Genomic DNA, 23825 nt, shown 5'->3' on the forward strand with positions numbered 1-23825 from the left:
ATAGTATCAGAAAGTTGTGTTATGACAGTAGGATTCATGAATAGGAGGTACGGGAGAGAATGTGGTACTGACAACAGTTGATTGATGGTACTGTTTTCATGACAATCAACTGCAAACGAACGCTAGACATATTGAGATGCACGTGCCAAAGTCACCAACAGAAGATGAAGAGATAGAGAAAGCATACGAGAGTCTGAATGTGCAGCTCAGTTGGTAAAGGGCGATGAAAGTCTAACAATCATGTGGGTGGTTGGAACGCGATGGTAGAGGCAGGAACAGCATAGATAGGAGAATACGGAGTTAGATGGGAGGCTGAATTCGTCAGTAAATTTAGTATTGTAAGGAAATGAATCCCCTACAGCTGTCCTTATGATCTTACTTACTGTGTGGCTACCAGTTTCGACGCTTCAGTGCGTCATCTTCTCGCCTTAGTTGATGCTAAGATCCATACATATGACGCATCAGTGGTTAACATAACTGGTTTACGCAGACGATCATTAACTGTGATGTCACTCCAACCATCAACAGTCAGTGCTTGGAAAAACATAACAGTTACAAATAGTCTTCGTAAACCAGCTATGCTGGCGACTGACGCGTCGTATATATGGATTGTAATAACCCCTTCAGCATCAACTAAGGCCTGAAGATGGTGCACTGAAGCGCCAAAAGTGGTGGCTAAACAATAAATAAGATGATAATGACGGCTGTATGCGCTTCATTTTCGTACAATAAGCGAACGGCCGTGGTCTCGCAGACCGCCAGTCAAAAGGATAGACGTACAAAAACTCAATACATTTCAATTAGTGACAGCCAGAGCGAGAGCACCAGCAGCAGCGAGTACTGTTTGTATAAAGCGTTTATTTTGAATTTTGTTTACGACCATCCACTAAGGAAGGGATTCTATTTGTGTTTATCTGCTCTGCATAGTAACTAACAGTTCTTGATAAAACTTTACGTAGTTTTCGTGTTAGATTTCTTAGTGTTTTCTTGATCGTTTAGAACAGAAAGCGCCCTAAAACCGTCTTTTGTTTGTTTCGCGGCCGTTAGCCACTAGTCACTTGAATCAGCAGTTGTCTTGTGACAGCCAGAGCGAGAGCACCAGCAGCAGCGAGTACTGTTTGTATAAAGCGTTTTTGTACTTATTTGCTGCGCTTAGCTTTTAAATAGTTTTTCTGGGAAAGCCTAGCGTAGTTTTCGCGTCTCGTATTTCAGTGAGTGTTTCTTGATTATCAGAGTAGCTCATCAGAAGATTATCTTGGGAATTTGTCACCGTATAGAGTAGGGTAAACATAGTCATGTGTAGGGACTGTGGTTGTTGTGAGCGGACGCAAGGAGAATTGGCCACTCTTCGGGGGCAGGTGGCGGCTTTGTCTGTTAGGCTCATCGAGCTCAAGGCGCAGGCGTCGGCTCGTAGTGGCGTTGGGGCAACTGTGGTGAGACCTATGCCTACTTCGGTGGCCTTGGAATCACATGGAACCCCTGATGTCGCTGCGTCTTCCGGCAGTGAGCATCTTACCGGTCAGCCATCACTCCAGGGTGAATGGCGGACAGTGGTGGGCTCGCGCGTGCCTGGCCGAAAGGCAAAGGTGGGATCTGGCCGCGTGGCAGCTGCCTTACCCCTTTCCAACAGGTACGGGGTGCTTCCTAGTGGTGATGACATCGTTTCCGAGCCACCACAGGATGCCTCGCCTGTTGGGCCAGTGGCCGATTCTCCGGCAAGGTCCCGACAGTCACAGAGGGCGGGCCTATTAGTTATAGGGAGCTCCAACGTTAGGCGGGTTATGGAGCCCCTCAGGAAAATAGCGGGTAGGTCGGGGAAGAATGCCAGTGTGCACTCGGTGTGCTTGCCGGGGGGTCTCGTCCGTAATGTGGAGGAGGCCCTTCCGGCAGCTATTGAACGCACTGGGTGTGACCGGCTGCAGATAGTAGCACATGTCGGAACGAATGACGCCTGCCGCTTGGGTTCTGAGGCCATCCTTGGTTCCTTCCGGCGGCTGGCTGATTTGGTGAAGACAACCAGTATCGCACGCGGAGTGCAAGCTGAGCTTAATATCTGCAGCATAGTGCCCAGAGTCGATCGCGGTCCTCTGGTTTGGGGCCGTGTGGAGGGTCTAAACCAGAGGCTCAGACGACTCTGCGACTATAATGGTTGCAAATTCATCGACCTCCGTTATTGGGTGGAGAACTGTAGGGCCCCCCTAGACAGGTCAGGCGTGCACTACACACCGGAAGCAGCTACTAGGGTAGCAGAGTACATGTGGCGTGCACACGGGGGTTTTTTAGGTTAGAAGGACCCCCCCTTGGGCGAAACGATAAAATACCTGACGGCTTACCAGAGAGGACATTATCATCGTTGATAAAGAACGTCCGTCCTCAGAGACCAAAAACAGGAAAAGTTAACGTAATATTGGTAAACTGCAGGAGTATCCAGGGCAAGGTTCCTGAATTAGTATCTCTTATTGAAGGAAATAGTGCGCATATAGTATTAGGAACGGAAAGTTGGTTAAAACCGGAAGTGAACAGTAACGAAATCCTAGACACAGAATGGAATATATACCGCAAGGATAGGGTAAACGCCAATGGTGGAGGAGTATTTATAGCAGTAAAGAATTCAATAATATCCAGTGAAGTTATTAGCGAATGCGAATGTGAAATAATCTGGGTTAAGTTAAGTATCAAAGGTGGGTCAGATATGATAGTCGGATGCTTCTATAGACCACCTGCATCAGCAACCGTAGTAGTTGAGCGCCTCAGAGAGAACCTGCAGAACGTCGTGAAGAAGTTTCGTGATCATACTATTGTAATAGGGGGAGACTTCAATCTACCAGGTATAGAATGGGATAGTCACACAATCAGAACTGGAGCCAGGGACAGAGACTCTTGTGACATTATCCTGACTGCCTTGTCCGAGAATTACTTCGAGCAGATAGTTAGAGAACCAACTCGTGAAACTAACGTTTTAGACCTCATAGCAACAAATATACCGGAACTTTTCGACTCCGTGAATGTAGAAGAGGGTATCAGTGATCATAAGTCAGTGGTTGCATCAATGACTACAAGTGTAATAAGAAATGCCAAGAAAGGAAGGAAAATATATTTGCTTAACAAGAGTGATAGGGCACAAATCGCAGAATATCTGAGTGACCACCATCAAACGTTCATTTCTGAGGAAGAGGATGTGGAACAAAAATGGAAAAAATTCAGAAACATCGTCCAGTACGCCTTAGATAAGTTCGTACCGACTAAGGTCCAAAGCGAGGGGAAAGATCCACCGTGGTATAACAATCATGTACGAAAGGTACTACGGAAACAAAGAAAGCTTCATCATAGGTTTAAGAGTAGTCGAATCATAGCTGATAAGGAAAAGCTGAACGAAGCGAAAAAGAGCGTAAAGAGAGCAATGAGAGAAGCATTCAACGAATTCGAACATAAAACATTGGCAAACAATCTAAACAAGAACCCTAAAAAGTTTTGGTCATATGTAAAATCGGTAAGCGGATCTAAATCCCCTATTCAGTCACTCGTTGACCACGATGGCACCGAAACAGAGGACGACCGGAGAAAGGCAGAAATACTGAATTCAGTGTTCCGAAACTGTTTCACTGCGGAAAATCGTAACACGGTCCCTGACTTCAGCCGTCGCACGGACGCCAAAATGGAAAATATTGAAATAAACGATATCGGAACTGAAAAACAACTGCTATCACTTAGTAGCGGAAAAGCATCCGGACCAGACGAGATACCCTTAAGATTCTACAGTGATTATGCTAAAGAACTTGCCCCCTTTCCATCAGCAATTTATCGTAGATCGCTGGAAGAACGTAAAGTACCTAGCGACTGGAAGAAAGCGCAGGTCGTTCCCATTTTCAAGAAGGGTCATAAATCAGATGCGAATAATTATAGGCCTATTTCGCTTACGTCAATCTGTTGTAGAATAATGGAACATGTTTTGTGTTCTCGTATTATGACGTTCTTAGATAATACAAATCTCCTTCATCATAACCAACATGGATTCCGCAAACAGAGATCATGTGAAACTCAGCTCGCCCTATTTGCCCAAGAAATTCACAGTGCCGTAGACACTGGCGAGCAGATTGATGCCGTATTCCTGGACTTCAGGAAGGCATTTGATACGGTTCCGCACTTACGTTTAGTGAAAAAAATACGAGCTTACGGAATATCGGACCAGGTTTGTGATTGGATTCAGGATTTCCTAGAAGAAAGAACACAACATGTCATTCTTAACGGTTCAAAATCTGCAGATGTAGAGGTAATTTCGGGAGTACCGCAGGGAAGCGTGATAGGACCTTTATTGTTTACAATAAACATAAATGACTTAGTTGACAACATCGGTAGCTCCGTGAGGCTATTTGCAGATGACACGGTTGTCTACAAGAAAGTAGCAACATCAGAAGACTCGTACGTACTCCAGGAGGACCTGCAGAGGATTAATGCATGGTGCGACAGCTGGCAGCTTTCCCTAAACGTAGATAAATGTAATATAATGCGCATACATAGGGGCAGAAATCCATTCCAGTACGATTATGCCATAGGTAGTAAATCATTGGAAGCGGTAACGACCGTAAAATACTTAGGAGTTACTATCCGGAGCGATCTGAAGTGGAATGATCACATAAAACAAATATTGGGAAAAGCAGGCGCCAGGTTGAGATTCATAGGAAGAATTCTAAGAAAATGTGACTCATCGACGAAAGAAGTAGCTTACAAAACGCTTGTTCGTCCGATTCTTGAGTATTGCTCATCAGTATGGGACCCTTACCAGGTTGGATTAATAGAGGAGATAGACATGATCCAGCGAAAAGCAGCGCGATTCGTCATGGGGACATTTAGTCAGCGCGAGAGCGTTACGGAGATGCTGAACAAGCTCCAGTGGCGGACACTTCAAGAAAGGCGTTACGCAATACGGAGAGGTTTATTATCGAAATTACGAGAGAGCACATTCCGGGAAGAGATGGGCAACATATTACTACCGCCCACATATATCTCGCGTAATGATCACAACGAAAAGATCCGAGAAATTAGAGCAAATACGGAGACTTACAAGCAGTCGTTCTTCCCACGCACAATTCGTGAATGGAACAGGGAAGGGGGGATCAGATAGTGGTACAATAAGTACCCTCCGCCACACACCGTAAGGTGGCTCGCGGAGTATAGATGTAGATGTAGATGTATACTGCCCAAAGATCATAAGAGAATGAGATGCGGAAAGATCCTAGCCGAATTACGTCATGGTCAGACATATTACAAAATCAGGTATTTTATTGCAAGGCGTACCCGTGGAACACAGTTTAGTAATGTTGAACTATGCACCAAACTCTAAGAGAATCATTCGGAAGTATCAAGATACTAATAAAAAACGGTTCAAATGGCTCTAAGCACTATGGGACTTAGCATCTGAGGTTATCAGTCCCCTAGACTTAGAACTACTTAAACCTAACTAACCTAAGGACATCACACACAATTATGCCCGAGGCAGGATTCGAACCTGCGACCGTAGCAATAGCGTGGTTTCGGACTGAAGCGCCTAGAACCGTTCGGTCACAACGGTCGGCTATTAATAAAAGTGATACTGATGTATTGTTGTATGGTGAAATGGGTTTGCAGTTCTCTAAGGTTGTAAATACTTTGATAATGAATACCTCTGTAGTTAGTTATATTAGGAACGGACATTTATCAAATAAAGGTAGTCAGATGTGTTAGACGGAGAAACTTTGGTATAAGGAAGGTAACTGCGAAGAAACCTTGGGTAACGGAAAAAAACTTCAATTGATCACGAAAGAAAGAAGTACGAAAATGTTCAGAAAAAAACAGGGATAGAGCAATATAAGTCATTTAGGAATGAAACGAATAGAAAGTGCTGGGAAGCCAAAGTGAAATAACTGTATGAAAAATACAAAGAAATTGTCTTTGGAAGAAATACAATAGTTTTCAATGGTTCATCGAAACAGCAGCAGTGTGTTTACATTTCGCGGCGTGCAGTTGCGACTGTAACGGTTTTAAAATTAAGTACTGACAAAGTTATTTGTATACTGTATTCGGTTATTATGTATAGTACTTTCAACGTTGTCTCGTGCTGTTTCTGGTGAAATAAAGGTTTAATAAACTTTCGTAAACTTTCACTACCTGTGTTTTATAAAGTTGTATGAGTGTTTAGTCGATTATTAAATTTAGCGCAGCCATTTTCAGGCGGAGTTTCTTGCTGTTTCTAGTGAAATATTTCAGTAAAAACACTCGCTCACTGTCTTTATTTTCGGTGTGTATTCCTGTGGACCCTTGAATGTTTTGTTTTCGACAAGAAATTGTGTGAAGTTTTTGTGGTGTTGGTATTAGTTGTGGTTTAGTAGTGTTAATAGATGTAGTTGTTTTCTTGGCAGAGAACGAAATTCGATATCACTTCCGTTAGCTCTTTAAATCGTTCTACTGTAGTAACTGAACTTCGGTAACGTAGAGGTTTAGTTTTTTCGGTAAGTGTTAACATTTTACCGTGAGTGAGCAGTGGGGGCTTTGTCGTTTGTGAGTACTGGGTTATGGTGTGAGATTTATTGAAAGAATTTTAATTGTGTGGGGGGGGGGGGGGGGGAGGATTGCAATTGGGAAGATAGTGGGAATTCTAGCGGTATCCTCTCCTAGAAATGCGGAATTTGTAGCACAAATAAGTGAATATAGGAGTAGGAAAGTAAGATCTGTGCCTTCCACATGCAGTTACAAAACACAAATGAGGAACTAGGTATGATGATGAAGAAGAAGGGCTCTGGGGACTGGGAACTTGCAGCTGATAAGAAGACAGCTAGGAGGAGGAGATTCTCAGATAGCTATACTTTGCGTATCCCAATAGACCTGACGAAAGTTTAGTGGAGAGGGGCCACTGGTAGCTGTATGTGTAGGAAACATGCAACAGACCTCAGAAGTTAAGGATTCTAAGACAGCTGAAGTTTCAAACGGAAAGAAGAAGGTTCTGCTATTAGATAGTTCACATGGCAGAGGTGTAAACCAATTGCAGGAAGTGTTGGGGAATCAGTACTAGATCATCGGTATTGTGAAGCCTAGCGTGGGGTTGGCTGAGGTGGAAATCAACTTAGGAGAGTTATGTAGGTATTTTACGAAAGAGGATCAGGTAGTCATTGTGGATGGAACTGGAAGTAGTCTTGATAATGACGGAGAGAATGATGCAGCTGGTGACCCGGAGAAGATACCCACTCAAAATGGTAGCACAAATGTGCAGTCGGTACAATTGTTTCAGTGTCATGATTGGCCTCATCTTAATCCTGATGTCAGGCGTGTTAACATGGGACTTTAGAAGGCAGTGACGGCGGAGGGCATGGCTCAGGCTGCAGTGGTGCTAGTTGAGTCTATCATTAGGCGTGGCCTGCAACTCAGTAGTTACGAGAGTGGAAGGTTGGCAAAGCTTATAGGTAGCAGTGTAGTGGGCGGTGGTGGGATTACTCATGGGAAATTTCCTGTAGTAGTTGGTGTTAAAGCTGCACCTTTTTAAAACTGAAGTCATCTGATAGGTTTCCCCGGTTAAAGGAAGTCTTGCTAACAAACGAGCCGCCTTCAAAGAATGTCAGTTATCCAAGAAGTGAAGGAATCAGTACATTTCATCAAAATATAAGAGGTATTAGAGACAGTGAACTGCTTATAGATGTAGACTGTGACATTATTGGTACATCAGAGCATCACTTAAATAGTGTGACAATTCAGAGACTTCCTTTACTTGGATATACATCGGTTGGCTGTTTATCAAGTAGCTCTTTGCAGAGTGGGGGAATGACTATATACATAAGAAACAGTACTGCATTTGAGTTTGTAGAAGCGTCAAAGTACAGCCCCAAACAGTTATTTGAATGTTGTGCAGGGGTAGTTGAATTTAGTGAAAGTAAACTTCTAACTGATGTTATTTAATGAAAGTAAACTTCCATTTGTTTTTATTTATAGGTCCCCTAATTATGACTCCGGAGCATTTCTGCTGAAGTTAGAGTGGATTCTTGGTTCACTTTATAGGAAGTACCAAAACTAATTGTATGTGGTATTGATTTTGTATGTGACTGTGCAAGAAAAAGGATGTTGTAAGATCTCCTAAATGCATATGATGTGATGCAGACTGTATTTTTTTCCGACCAGGGGGCAGTGAGAGCAATAGCACAACCATAGACAATATTTTTATTCATTATTAGATGGGTATTCTGTTAGTTAAAGGATGAATGGCTTTTAAGACCATGGCATGACGTGCGGCATTTTATTTTGAGGTAATTGTTCCCTATCTCAAAGGTTATTTTTGGCTCAGAAACGGATGGAATGGACAATAAGTGGTGTAAATTCGCTAACCTCTTACCGATCTCTGTTCATTAGTCATTAGTATTCTGACATTGGCGTTGTTTGTTGTTAACAATATCAGCTTATTCCCAAGAATTAGCTTTCACTCAATTAATGATATGCATAAATCCAATCTGCAATGGAGCGCACCTCCTTGACTCCTGCGCAGAAAGGCGCACAATATTCTGATGTATCCATTTTCAATAATCTATCACAAGAATTCAAAATCTTAGCAGTAATCTACGCGCTTTCAAATCCAAACTGAAGAGCTTCCTCATGGGCCACGCAATCACCTCTGTCGAGGAGTTCCTTGAAAAATTAAGCTGATTCCTATGTTATATTGTTGGCTGCGTTCTAATGAGCCGGTGCTGGTTTGGTGCGGTCTACCCCCAATTAGCGCACAAGGAATGCTCTGTAAAGAAAAAGTAAATCTTAAGCCGGTGAACCCAGGCCTTGCCAGTTGTGGAGGTCCTAGCCTCAGCGACACACATCAGGAGAATAGCAGCCGTTGGTGTACGTAATATACCGGGTGATAAAAAAGTCAGTATAAATTTCATAACTGAATAAATCACAGAATAATGTAGATACAGAGGTACAAATTGACACACATGCTTGGAATGACATGGGGTTTTATTAAAACCAAAAAACTACAAAAGTTCAAAAAATGTCCGACAGATGGCGCTACATCTGATCAGAATAGCAATAATTAGCATAACAAAGTGAGACAAAGCAAAGATGATGTTCTTTACATTAAATGCTCAATATGTCCACCATCATTCCCCAACAATAGCTGCAGTCGAGGAATAATGATGTGAACAGCACTGTAAAGCATGTCCGGGGTAATGGTAAAAATGGAAATGTCGTGTGGCTAGGGCCTCCCGTCGGGTAGACCGTTCGCCTGGTGCAGGTCTTTCGATTTGACGCCATTTCGGCGACCTGCGCGTCGATGGGGATGAAATGATGATGATTAGGACAACACAACACCCAGTCCCAGAGTGGAGAAAATTTCCGACCCAGCCGGGAATCGAACCCGGGCCCTTAGGATTGACAGTGTGTCACGCTGACCACTCAGCTACCGGGGCGGACAGGGGTAATGGTGAGGCATTGGCGTCGGATGTTGTCTTTCAGCATCACTAGAGATGTCGGTCGATCAAGATACACTTGCGACTTCAGGTAACCCCAAAGCCAATAATCGCACGGACTGAGGTCTTGGGACCTGGGAGGCCAAGCATGATGGAAGTGGCGGCTGAGCACACGATCATCACTAAACGACGCCCGCAAGATATCTTTCACGCGTCATCTGTCGGACATTTTGTGAAGTTCTTTTTGTTCTAATAAAACCCTATATCATTCCAAGCATGTGTGTGTATTTTTACCTCTACATTATTCCGTGGTTTAGTAAGTTTTCAAATTTATACTGACTTTTTGATCACCCTGTATGTCAGCGAGTAAGGGGAGGGGTGGGGGGTGGGGGACTCTACTGTAGGACAAACAACAGTCTACTCCCTGTACAAAAGAATTTATTACAGGAATTACCATAAACATTTGGGTTCAAGATGCGAAAATGGTAATCTTAGGAAAATCTCATAAAATATAAGCACAAGGAAAATATTGATTAAGGTCATTAGCAACTTAATGCCACAAATCTACTAAAAGTGTTGCAATTGATATTGCTATCAAAACGAAAACTGCGTACTGCGATAATATTAAACTACTGCAGCTAGGCAATAAATCCTATCTGCCGGATCTCTTTCTCAGATTTAAACCTCAAGACCACAAATGAATTACGTGGCTCACAAGGATGCGAAGGAATGCGAATAATTACTCCAATATAATGCAGGATTGGAGTGAACTCATGTTGGTGACTTTAACATCTAAGGCCTGAGCAATGCGTCATTTACCTTTCACAGAATGCAGCGACACTCTCAGCGGTGGTAGACTGTTGCCTGCGTCGCCGCTCTTACCTGTTGACCTGACAGACCATCGCTGGGCTCTGACTTACAATCTTAACAACCTAAAACTTCCCTGTGTTTCTGCGAAGCGTCCCTAGAAAAGACAAATGTCTTTGCATACTTCCCAAGGCTGGACGACATGCACAATGTTGCCCTAAAAAATTAACGCAAGAACGTTAGCTTTAACAGCCATTCTCATGTCCTCCACTAGATGGCTGCATGCCTTACTGCAACGAATGTTATCTCGTAATAACGTGCTGCGTTACAATATTCCAAATGCACGCAGTTTGGTTAAGAAGACGGTTGTGAGGAACGGTGTCGAAAGCCTTCTGGAAATCTAAAAATATGGAATCAATTTGATATCCCCTGTCGATAGCACTAGTTACTTAATGACTATAAAGGGCTAGGTGTGTTTCGTAAGAACAATATTTTCTGAATCCGTGCTACTTGTAAATAAATCCTTTCCTTCGAGGTACTTCATAATGTTCGCATACGCTACTGCAAATCGACGTTAGATATGGGCCTGTAATTCAGCGGATTACTCCTACTTCCCTTTTTGGGGTACTAGTGTGACGTGAGCAATTTTCCAGTTTTTTAGGTACGGATCTTTCTGTGAGTGAACGGTTGTATATAACTGCTAAATATAGAGCTATTGTATCAGCATACTCTGAGAGGAACCTGACTGGTATACAATCTGGACCGGTAGCCTTGCCTTTATTAAGTGATTTAAGCTGCTTTGCGACGACGAGGAGATCTACTTCTGTATTTTTCATCTTGGCAGTTGTTCTTGATCGGAATTCAGGAGTGTTTACTTCGTGTTCTTTGATGAAGGAGTTTCAGAAAGCCGTGTTTAATAACTGTGCTTCAGTGGCATTGTTATCAGTGACTTCAGCGTTGTTGTCGCGCAGTGAAGGTATTGACTGAGTCTTGCCAGTGGTGTGCTTTATGTATGACCAGAATCTCTTTGGGTTTTCTGCCAGATTTCGAGACAGTTTCATTGTGGAAATTATTAAAATCATCTCGCATTAAAGTACGCTCTATATTACGAACCTGCAAAACTTTGCCAGTCTTGGCGATTTTGCGTTCTTTTAAATTTGCCATGCTTTTTTCGTTGCTTCTGCAACAGCGATTTGACCCGTTTTGTGTACCATAGGGGATCAGTACCATCACTTATTAATTTATGGGGTATATATATCTCAAATGCCGTTGATACTATCTCCTTGAAAACATTCCACAGCCTTTCTACGCTTACGTGATCAGATCGGAAGGAGTGAAGACTGTCTCTTAAAAACGCATTAAGAACATTTTTATCAATTTTTTTTAAACAGATATAATTTGCCTTTCTTTTTGTTAGTTGTAGGTGTTACGGTAATCAGCCTAGCAGCAACTGCCTTGTGGCAGCTAATCCGTGTATTCTTCACGTTACTCGCCATTTGTCCGGGATTATTTGTTGCTAAGAGGTCAAGTATGCTTTCGCAACCGTTTACGATTCGAGTAGGCTCATGAACTAATTGTTCAAAATAATTTTCTGAGAAAGCGTTCAGTACAATTTGAGATGAAGTTTTATGCCCGCAACCGGCTTTAAAAGTATAATTTTTCTAACATATCGAGGGTAGATTAAAGTCGTCACCGACTACAATTGTATGAGTGGGGTACCTATTTGAAATGAGACTCAAATTTTCTTTGGACTGTTCAGCAACTGTATCTTCTGAGTCAGTGGATCGCTAAACGATCCAATTAATAGTTTAGTCCGATTGTTAAGTATAACCTCTACCCACACTATTTCGCAGGAACTATCTACTTCAATTTCACTACAAGGAAAACTATTTCTGACAGCAATAAATACTGTATTTAATCTATCATTTCTGAACACTTTGTTAAGTGCCGTAGTGCTCAGAGCCTTTCTGAACACTTTTAGATCGTTTGAAAAATTTTGGCTGAAGTTATTTCCGGCTTTTGCCAGCATTCTGTTCCTATGACTAGTTGAGCTTCAGTGCTTTCTATTAGGGCCTGGAGCTCTGGCTCTTTTCAGACACAGCTACGACAATTTACAATACCGATCGTTTTTGCAGTGACTTTGATCGGATTAGAAGCCATACGGCGCAGCACTTAGTTTGTTCGCAGAGAATTCTTTGCTAATTTATGAGGCTGATGTTTTCTGTGCAGAAAGCGAACGGAGGAATCGTGATGGTGGCGTTCTACCCGCACTTCGTCAGCTGCAGCGAGTCCGCATCGCTGGTGGATGTCGCAGGTACGTAAAACATGGCGAAGTGGCGAGCGGCACGCAGCACCTGCTTCATCATTTGAAAGCTGAGTTATTTGTTCATTTCCTCTACCAAATAGAAGCACGGCAAAGTCGGAAATGCAAGAAAACAATACATACTGTTGGCGCGCGCTTTCAGGAAATTAAAATATTTATTTATGTTCAAATATGGGCACTCACGCACGGAGTAAAGTAAGATGGAAAGATGATAAAATGGACTAAATTAAAACGCAAGTGTGGCACACCCAGACTGAATGCGCTAAGTGCCGGTCATGGATTGGTGAATACAGCCTCATATAACTATCCTTTCGGAGACACTAAAACAGGATTTTATGGTGTCATTACTCTCATCAATCACATAGAAACATCATACATGCTGTAATAGTGACCAAATTTACAATCTAATTTATACTTAGCGGCACAATCTGTAGTTAATCTGAAATGTGGTACTATCATATCATTTAGGATTTGATACACCTCCGCGAAACACCGTCAGGTGGCTTGCGGAGAGTAGATGTAGATGTAGATAGTGAGCAAAACCCAATTACAGAGCGTATTTTGGTCGGCGAGTTTCACAAGTTCACTAAATGTTGAACACTGGCGTGCTCTGAGGGGGAAACTAGTGGATATGTAGACTACGCATGCTGAAAATAAGGAAGAGTTTGATGTGTCAACGATGCGGTTATTGGAATAGGGACAGTTGTTAGAAATGCCCAGGAGTGGCGAAAGATACAGGCCGTAGACTGCTTCTAGGAAGCACGGTGGCACTTTGGCATTCGCATCGCATTAGGTTCAACCGATTAAGGCATGTTTCACGAACCGTGTCCCATAGTCGATAGGGCATACCAAAGCTTTTAGGGAGCATTTTGGCATTCGCATCAAGTGGTTTAGGAAACCACATAGATTCTACATAAGGCTGGCAGATGCGAGATTTGAACCTTGCTTCCCCTGAAAACATGTCCTGTACTGAAAACCACTAACGCAGTTTTAGGAGAACCTTAATCTATGCTCTTGCACTGAAGAAACACTTACCTTGATCGGGACCCCTGTTTGCTCTCGGAAAACTTGATTGACTCGGTATTAAATGAGGGGCGTTATCTGTATTTACGAAGTAACTGAATCCTAGTCGATGAAAAGGACTTAGGCCTAGACTTTGCCCACATTTTAAAAGAACGTCCGAAATACATACGTGATGAACCTGAACTACAGTGACTAAACTTTGAAACTTGTTCAGGGATATTTGGCAGGGATCCGTGGTCTCGGGTGGCTCGTAATAGAGAAACAGCATTTTGTTTGATTTCTTGCCCTCATTTATCTTTGTGTCTGTAATGCATTGAAAATAGTTACACAATGATGAAAATGTCGGCGACATGCACTGTGTGTCTTGATCGTACAAAAATAAAAAAGATTCATTTGCTCATGTTCACAATACTGACCTTACGACTTATCTTAGAAGAAAGATTAAGAAAAGGCAAACCTACGTTTCTAGCATTTGTAGACTTAGAGAAAGCTTTTGACAATGTTGACTGGAATACTCTCTTTCAAATTCTAAAGGTGGCAGGGGTAAAATACAGGGAGCGAAAGGCTATTTACAATTTGTACAGAAACCAGATAGCAGTTATAAGAGTCGAGTGACATGAAAGGGAAGCAGTGGTTGGGAAGGGAGTAAGACAGGGTTGTAGCCTCTCCCCGATGTTGTTCAATCTGTATATTGAGCAAGCAGTAAAGGAAACAAAAGAAAATTTCGGAGTAGGTATTAAAATTCATGGAGAAGAAATAAAAACTTTGAGGTTCGCCGATGACATTGTAATTCTGTCAGAGACAGCAAAGGACTTGGAAGAGCAGTTGAATGGAATGGACAGTGTCTTGAAAGGAGGATATAAGATGAACATCAACAAAAGCAAAACAAGGATAATGGAATGTAGTCTAATTAAGTCGGGTGATGCTGAGGGAATTAGATTAGGAAATGAGGCACTTAAAGTAGTAAAGGAGTTTTGCTATTTGGGGAGCAAAATAACTGATGATGGTCGAAGTAGAGAGGATATAAAATGTAGGCTGGCAATGGCAAGGAAAGCGTTTCTGAATAAGAGAAATTTGTTAACATCCAGTATTGGTTTAAGTGTCAGGAAGTCATTTCTGAAAGTATTCGTATGGAGTGTAGCCATGTATGGAAGTGAAACATGGACGATAAATAGTTTGGACAAGAAGAGAATAGAAGCTTTCGAAATGTGGTGCTACAGAAGAATGCAGGAGATTAGATGGGTAGATCACATAACTAACGAGGAAGTATTGAATAGGATTGGGGAGAAGAGAAGTTTGTGGCACAACTTGACCAGAAGAAGGGATCGGTTGGTAGGACATGTTCTGAGGCATCAAGGGATCACCAATTTAGCATTGGAGGGCAGCGTGGAGGGTAAAAATCGTAGAGGGAGACCAAGAGATGAATACACTAAGCAGATTCAGAAGGATGTAGGTTGCAGTAGGTACTAGGAGATGAAAAAGCTTGCACAGGATAGAGTAGCATGGAGAGCTGCATCAAACCAGTCTCAGGACTGAAGACCACAACAACATCAACAACTCTGCTCTCAAGTTTGATTTCGGTACTGATCGGTTCTATCTCGGTTCTGAAAGCTTACGTAATCTGTGACGAAAGACAGACGGCTGTCTGTGAAAGATCTGATGAAGAATTGCAATGCTGGCGGAGGAACAAGTGTTCCGGTGTTCACTTTTCAGCACACATTGTTGAATACGGGGCTCCGCAGCAATTTGACCCAACGGCATCGTCAATTACGCTGGCAGAAGGCACGGGATAATCGATTATGGATCAGTCAATGGTCGGGCGCATCAAGTTAATTGTTGCACAAAGTCGGGCCGCACGGAACATGCACCGCGCCTCGGGTTCAGGCCATTCGGTGCAGTTTTACGCACTCGGAAGAGTTTTGCTGGGCATCCTTGAGACTTAGAATAGTAATGAAAAGCATCATGACAGCTGTGGACTTCGTGATGTTATTGTAAATCACTTGCATCCTTTGACGCATTGTTGTCTTCCCTGATGGCGACACATCTTGCAGCAGAATAACTGTGAATGTCAACAGGTCAATACATGCTACGGTGGTTTGAGGAGCGTGATAGTGCACTCGCGTTGACACCTTGGCCATTAATCTGGACCCAATGGAAGGCATGTGCGACGTTACTGGGCGGCAGCTCCGTGCCTACGAACCGTCGGCCCGCAGTGTACAGGATTTGTGTGAGCCGTGCGTATACATTTGGTGTCACATACACCCTGAAATCAACCAGTGACTCGTTTAGTCTATACTACGCAGAGTCGCTGCTGCATTCAGTGTTGCTCACAAGTTTCGACTCATCAGAGCGCTTGTTATTCCGTTTCTTAGCTGGAGTAATACTACGCACACATCATATATGATACAGTGAATATAATGCCTACGGAAAAATGTCAACAAATCCTCGTATTTTAAGTATGTTCGTAAATTTTCATTTGTTTCTAGTATTAACTATTTCTTCCTCCCCTCCCGCTGAATTTGTAGCATCTGTAATTTCTTTACTTCCCTCTCCCATCGCCTTCCCTATATTTTCTTCCGTTCTAGTTTAAGACGTGATGTATCATGTCTTTTAGCAGCTGAAATTTTTTCTGTACCTGATGTGAAATATCTTAACAATAAAGTTACAGGTTCCATACCTCCCACGATTTTAGAATGATTATTTTGTTGGCACACTTCTCTTATCAGTAACTGATATCGTTTCTCTGTCCATGTTTTCAGCTCACATACAACACATCCGCTCGGTGGCGGGCGTAGATCATGTCGGCCTCGGAGCTGGATATGATGGAATCAACATGTGAGTAGCTAGTGCAAGCACTCTGTTAAATATACCACATATTACAGGTAGTTTGACAACAGCTACAGGATGTTCGTAACTTGTCTAATACTGTAAGTATAGTCATACGGCATTGTACCAAATTTCGTCGCAATGAGCTGTCTTTGATTTTTTACTAATGCGCTGTGGTATCCTTGTAAAGGATATTGCGCTGTGGTATCCTTGTAAAGGATATTGCACTGTGATATCCTCGTAAAGGATATCTGTAACACACTATAAAAGACTAGTCCGACCATGAGGATTCAACACTATGCGTATGATATTAAATAGTAATCAATTGTCTTTTCGAAAGGGGCTCATTTGAACTGAACATTCGCATAAGGATGGGATACTGTAGAGCTGAACAATACCTTCGAAAGTACATTATCCATCGTTTTAGCAAAAGACCTCTGCCACAAATGCCTACGGTCTTACTGGTCGGGAACGATCGCAGCAGCATGAAAATTTCTGATCCTGTCAATAAAAATTGGAAATTCAGTATAGTTATGTACTCTCAAACAGTATGCTGCATTTATTTCATTTTTGCAGCTGTAACCCATGAAGATATTCCCCTACCACATTAACGGAGATTGAAATCACACCTTTCCTCACAAATGGTACCTGTTTTTGCCATGAGGTTCATCTGTAATATCCTTTATAAAGGACATCTCCTGTAATATCAGTTCACTACCTTCACACGATAGTTTCCAATAACTGATATTGCTACAGTACCCAGTTTTTACTATGGGGTGAAAGATGAACAACCTATCATTCCCCTTACAGAGATTCATAACAAGAATTTGTGTATCATTCCTAAATGAATTAAACGGCTTCTGGGACGGTTCCTTTGAAAAATCAGCAGTCAATCCAGTTCTTGTCCAGTACGATGGAGCCTTCTGTCTCTATTGACCTCATCGTCTCGGAGAAGTGAAAGCTATTTTCCCTAGCTACTACTCAGTGGACTCTACAGGGCAAGCAGTAGATTTAAAACTTGTGGAGGAGAGAAGACATTGGAATACATACAGTAATTGGATTAATAGGATTTATCGTATAAGCACATCATATATTTACAGTAGAAATGGATGTTCATAAACGAGCATACTTCACTTCAGCAACAATATTTATCGCTGTACCGAGAGGAATTAAGCTATTCAGATGATTAGCCACATTATATGGAACTAAATTCAAGTTTAACCCGACAATAAATGTTTGAAGACGTTGGATACGTCATATTCTGAGCTGAAAAGAAAAGGAAAGGAAGAAGATTTTATTGGAGATTTCATACTCTGAGCTGAAGAGGAAAGGAAAGGAAGGTGCCGGATTCCCATTTGGTGTAATGAATGGCAGCTCTCTTTAGAACTAGTTAAATGTCCGTATCATAGAGAAGAAAACTGACAGCGTCTGAACATGTACTTAGAGCACACATAACAAATAATACTAAATAGGACGATCAAGTAAAATCAGTATTAGGAAAGGTTAATGGAAGAGATAGGTATGTTGCAAGGGTTCTGGGAAGGCGCACTGAATCTGTAAAGGAAATCACGTGCAAGACACTGCTGCGACCATTCTATTTTATGACTCTTTAGAGTTCTTATCGAGTAGCCATGACAAAAGACATAAAAAAATTCTGAAACGCGTTGCTGGGATCGTAACGGGTTGGTACAGCGCAAGCGATAGTGTAACAGAAATAATCGGTAAAGTTAGATCGTAGTCGTTAGAAAAAGGGCAGCTTAATTCTCGAAACGCTATTGTACAGATTTAGAGAACCTGTATCCGAAGAATGAAGACTGTAGATCGTGGTCCAGGGGTAGCATCGAAAAATCCTACGTCCCGAGTTGGAACCTAGCTATTGTTGAAATTTTGAGTAAAAGAAATATCAGGAATGGCGGACGAAGAGTTCCGAAACAAATCAGCCTCGTTCTGCCGACGTTGTTGCCGTAGAGTGTCAAGATGCGGAGTTTGAGGGCAGTCTGTGGCACTTGGAATGGGAAACTGTCCTTAAAGGGTTGATGAATCAGTACTGATCAACGTATGACGGTGTAGAAGACAATGGAAAACACTGCATTAAAGACACAATATGTGCATCCGCGGGACTTGTGGCCTGTAACTGAGAAAGTTTCATGATCTCTCCATTGACAAAATATTCCGGATTAGTGACCCTTTGGGATCCCCGGAGGCGGACTGCCAAGGGGAAGGTGAACAATAGAAAAAGATGGAATAAATAACGACTGGGTAACATTCTATGAGTCAGAACGTGGAATGTCGGAAATTTGAACGTGAGAGGGAATGTAAAAACATCTAAAACACGAAATTCAAAGGCTCAGAATTGATATATTGCGAGTCAGTGAAGTGAAACGGAGAGAATATGAGGATTTCTCGTCAGACGAATATAGGGTAATATGAACGGCAGCAGAAAATTGTGTGCTGGGAGTAGGATCTGGTACGAATGGAAAGGTTGGGCGAAGAGTGAGTTAAGACCGCACTGACTGGAACCGCACTGCAGCAGAGTGGCGCGGTACGACACGGCCTAACACTGTTTGTATGAAATCGTTGGAGACACAAACACAACGCACTACGTGGCAGCGCAGCTACGCGGACCAGCACTGCCAGCAAAGTTGACCAACTGTCCGACTGTGATAAACCACGCTGCGTCACGTAGTTCCGTTGTCGCCTGGTGTGGTATAGCAAGAGTCCAGATATTGCACGTCATTCAAATCGCAGCTATTTTGACCTGCGAAACGAAAGTTTGTTTACCAAAATGGCGTTAGATGACGAAAAGTCAATTGTATGTATAAGTGGATATCCAGAGTTATACGACCTTCGAAATGAACATTATATGAATGCTACCAGAATCAACAACATTTCGAAATAAATTCCAAGGAAACTGGAGTAAACGTACGAACACATAGAAATGATTTTTATTTTATTTTGTGAAACGGAGGATTCGGTGTTTGTTTTATGGATACATGCTTATTATTACAGTTTTCATCACTTATTTTTCTTCGGCGGTATCCCCTCTTCACCATGTCATTTTGCCAGAAAAAACTATCTTACGGGGAATTGAAATAATCTTTGAATCTTTCCCGTACCTGGATAGCATTATTTACGAAATTGCATCCTGTACGAAGAAGGCCTCGTGATTATATCTTCTCAGTCTTTCCATTCTCAAATAACACGGTATCCTGTCTGAGAAAAGTGGCAAGAATCACGTTCTCTACCTGCTCAGACTAGAGACAGATCTTGCCACAATAAATGCTAGATATTTGCCAGAAAATTCCAAAATTGTTTTCTGAAGCTTTTCAGAGTATTTTTATGTCTGTAACCGTCTAGTTTTTTCGATTGGTCATCAAATAGGTCTTTAACGGAAAATCTTCGTCTCCAACAGTCACGTAAGGCAGTCGAGCTCCCGTACCTGGTAATTCCTTTAAACCTGTTTTATTCAAAGTATTTGTTTCCAATTTTGTTGCTAAATTTGACCGTAAAAAGATCGACGTATCGCTATCCTTTCCGAAGCTACTAACGTTGACATACATACATTATAGCCTTCTTCCTTACATAACAAAGAAATTATATTACATCCATGTCATTTTCGTCCATTTTGCTCCGACACTGCCGAACGACTTACATACAAAATTTTATCGCGTCGTTGCAGATAAAACACGGTGTACAAATTGCACCCGCTCCGTGCCGCACTGCTACGCAGTTCATTTCCCATAATCGCGGTCTTGCTTTTACTGTGACCGGTTCAGTGACTGGAGTGTTCTCATCACATACGACAGCCAATCAACGGCGACAATAGTTCACGTATACATGCCGACTTCGCAATCAGAAAATGAGGAGACAGAGAAAGTACACTTCAGGATACTGAACGGATAATTCAGTGTGTAAATGGAGCTGAAAAACTAAAAATCGAGGAGGATCGAGAAGCGGTTGTAAGGGTGTAGTAGAGGAAAGAATTATTGAAGAATATGAACATCGTAGTATGAATTTCAACTAGTATTAGCGAATGCATTGTTTAACAATGCCAAGAGAACGTGGGATATTGGGAAAGGCTCGGAGGCATGGAAACATTTCAGCTTTATTACGTGACGGTCAGGCAAAGATTTCTCAATAAGATAATGGGTTTTAAGACGTACTCTTTTAAAGTGTAGCCAGGAACAGATATAGACTCAGACCACAATTTACTAAACGTGAAGAGTAGACTGGAGATCAGAAGAAACGTCGTGAAGACTCAGTGAGGAACAAAGTGGCAAACTGAAATACTGTGGGATGATGAGATGCGTTTGAAATTCGCTAAAGATGTGGATACTCCGATAAGGAATACAACAGGAAACACTTAACTTGAAGAAGAGTGGACAACTACAAAAAAAATTCACGGATGTTCCAAAGAGAAACATAGGTACAAAGAAGGTAATCGCGAAGAAACCTCGTGCAACACAAGTGCTCCAATGGATCGATGAAAGAAGGAAGCACAAGCCGTCTGGAGTGGCCGAGCGGTTCTAGGCGCTTCAGTCTGGAACCGCGCGACCGCTACGGTCGCAGGTTCGAATCCTGCCTCGGGCATGGATGTGCGTGATGTCCTTAGGTTAGTTAGGTTTAAGTAGTTCTAAGTTCTAGGGGACTGATGACCTCAGCTGTTAAGTCCCATAGTGCTCAGAGCCAAAGAAGGAAGTACAAAAATGAACGGAATAAATAGGAAGTTCGCGGAAGCAAAGGCTACAAGGCTGCAGTAAAAATGTGAAGAAACCGGAAAAGAAGTTATCGTAGGAAGGACTGAACAAACAGAAAAGTTAAAACAGGCTCGTAGAACATGCACCTTTGTTTAAAAATTCGATGCGGCTTTTCGCGGATGATGCTGTAGTATACAGAGAAGTTGCAGCATTAGAAAATTGCAGCGAAATGCAGGAAGATCTGCAGCGGATAGGCACTTGGTGCAGGGAGTGGCAACTGACCGTTAACATAGACAAATGTAATGTACTGCGAATACATAGAAAGAAGGATCCTTTATTGTATGATTATATGATAGCGGAACAAGCACTGGTAGCAGTTACTTCTGTAAAATATGTGGGAGTAGGTAAGGCGGGTGCCAGGTTGAGATTAATTGGGAGACTCCTTAGAAAATGTAGTCCATCAACAAAGCAGGGGTCTTACAAAACAGTCGTTCGACCTATGCTTGAGTATTCCTCATCAGGTCGTGTTGACAGAGGAGGTAAAGAAGATCCAAAGAAGAGCGGCGCGTTTCGTCACAGGGTTATTTGGTAAGCGTGCTAGCGTTACGGAGATGTTCAGCAAACTCGAGTGGCAGACTCCGCAAGAGAGCCGCTCTGCATCACGTTGTAGCTTGCTGTACAGGTTTGGAGAGGGTGCGTTTCTGGATGAGGTATCGAATATATTGCTTCCCCCTACTTACACTTCCCGAGGAGATCACGAATGTAAAATTGGAGAGATTCGAGCGCGCACGGAGGCTTTCCGGCAGTCGTTCTTCCCGCGAACCATACGCGACTGGAACAGGAAAGGGTAGGTAATGACATTGGCACGTAAAGTGCCCTCCGCCACTCACCGTTGGGTGGCTTGCGGAGTATAAATATAGATGTGGATGTAGATCCACTTGGAGTAGAACTCAGGCCCCCCCACACAGCGAGCCCAAGCATGTACCACAGAACTACGCTGCTAGTCGAAAAAATATCTTCTTTATTTTGGCGTGTATTTAATATGATGGAAAAACTTCAAAGTCGATTTTATCGTTAGTTAAAGTTGCATAGAAATGATCTGGGAGAGGTATATTTGGGTTATGAACTTCACTTACCATAAATATAAAAAATTAAGAAAAACATGGTTACCATACCAAGTGGTCCCCTCGTCAGACCATTTTCAGCGACTACTTCATAGTTGTCTAGTTTCTATTCATTTGCACAAACTTATTGCATCGTTCATAGCATTTTGTGTTTAGCAGGACTGGTGTTGCAGCACGCCGCTGGGCCTGGAGGACGTGTCGCGGTACCCTCACCTGCTGGCGGAGCTGATGGCCCGTGGCGGCTGGACAGAGGAGGACCTGCGGAAGCTCGCCGGCCTCAACCTGGTCCGCGTGCTGCGCGAGGTCGAGCGGGTCAGTTGAGGGACCGTCTGTCTGAGTGACGGCAGTTGCGCTGATCTGCGCTTTGCTCTAGGCCAGGGATGACCACCAACCTAAAGTTTGGGAGCCGCAGACTATTTGAAAATTGATTTGAAAGTACCCGTGTTAGTTATACTGGGTGGTCAGGAGGAATGTGAAAGGCTAGTAAGTGTGCTGCAGAGTACGTTGGGTAGAGAAATAATTGTTAAGGAGAATAATTCGATAAGTTGCGCCGTTTCCGAGCTACTTAGCATTGAAGTTAGCCAATCGGGCCGTTGCGCTCGCACATTCACGCAACCCGGCAGAGAAGGTGTAGCCAAACGTGTTGTTAGTTTGGTTTTCTACATCCGAACAAGAGAGCGATACAAAAATTAGACATGGGCAGTAGTAAAGATCGAATCGGAGCCAAAGGTTGAACAGTCACGTACGCTATCATCTACGCTGCGAGAACAACCAACACAAATTGTATCTGGCACGCCGCGTGAATTTGCGCGCGCAACGGACGTAATGAATAAATGCTAATTAACTCGGAAACGACGCTGCGTTCGAACGTTTTACTCAACCATTATTTAGCAGAACAACCTACCCTGCAATAGCCTTACAAGCAATGCAGACTTCTTCTGACCACACTGTCACTATTCGCATCAATGAACAGATGCTGTGGTTTCGTTAATGAGGAAATACTATTTCCTTAACTAACATCACTTCATTATAGATCAGGAAATCAAAAGTTAGTTTTGGATATAATTTTGCTATTTATCAATTTTACTGTGAGCTGGTTGAAATCTGGCTGACATGCAAAAGTTCACTTAAATGTCCGTTGTATAGTGAAGTTCGATAACGCCGATTAGCCGCGGGATTGCCCTGTTGCCGGATGCTCTGGACAACGTATGACAGCGAATGCTTTGCCTGGCGGAGATGGCGATGTATCCAAGGCGGCCCGCACGCTCTCCACTCTGGTTGCCTGGGGACGAATCCGCTGGGGTCCCGACACATCAATTGTAGTTTCATGATAAGATGTACACGGAAAAAACCGTCAATAGCTGTTAGTTCGCGTACAGAGAATCTTTTACAAATTGTGTCGGCCCTGAAAATAACCTTTCTTGTAGTCAGGCATTGTTTACTTAAAGCAGGCGCTCGAACTGGCGACCCTCTGACGCACTGTCCTGATGTGATTGACGGCATATTGAATGCGGTCCATTAATTCCTCTTCGTTTGTACGTGGTTCGCATCCAGGTGGGTGAACTAGAACCTTGAAGAATCCCCACAGGCAAAATTTCGGTGGCGTCCC

At 42.8% G+C, this 23825-nt stretch overlaps 1 protein-coding gene across 1 annotated transcript in view; it reads left to right on the forward strand.

Annotated features, from left to right (window-relative positions):
* LOC124622934 (dipeptidase 1-like) overlaps window positions 1-23825 on the forward strand; it is a 149319-nt gene that overhangs the window by 102328 nt on the left and 23166 nt on the right. Inside the window, exons 7-9 of the mRNA XM_047148725.1 lie at window positions 12453-12537; window positions 16329-16404; window positions 22390-22528. Coding sequence (XP_047004681.1) covers window positions 12453-12537; window positions 16329-16404; window positions 22390-22528 — 300 coding nt within the window. The remainder of the gene's footprint in view (window positions 1-12452; window positions 12538-16328; window positions 16405-22389; window positions 22529-23825) is intronic.

Source organism: Schistocerca americana, chromosome 7 (genome assembly GCF_021461395.2).
Source record: "Schistocerca americana isolate TAMUIC-IGC-003095 chromosome 7, iqSchAmer2.1, whole genome shotgun sequence".
NCBI lineage: Eukaryota > Metazoa > Arthropoda > Insecta > Orthoptera > Acrididae > Schistocerca > Schistocerca americana.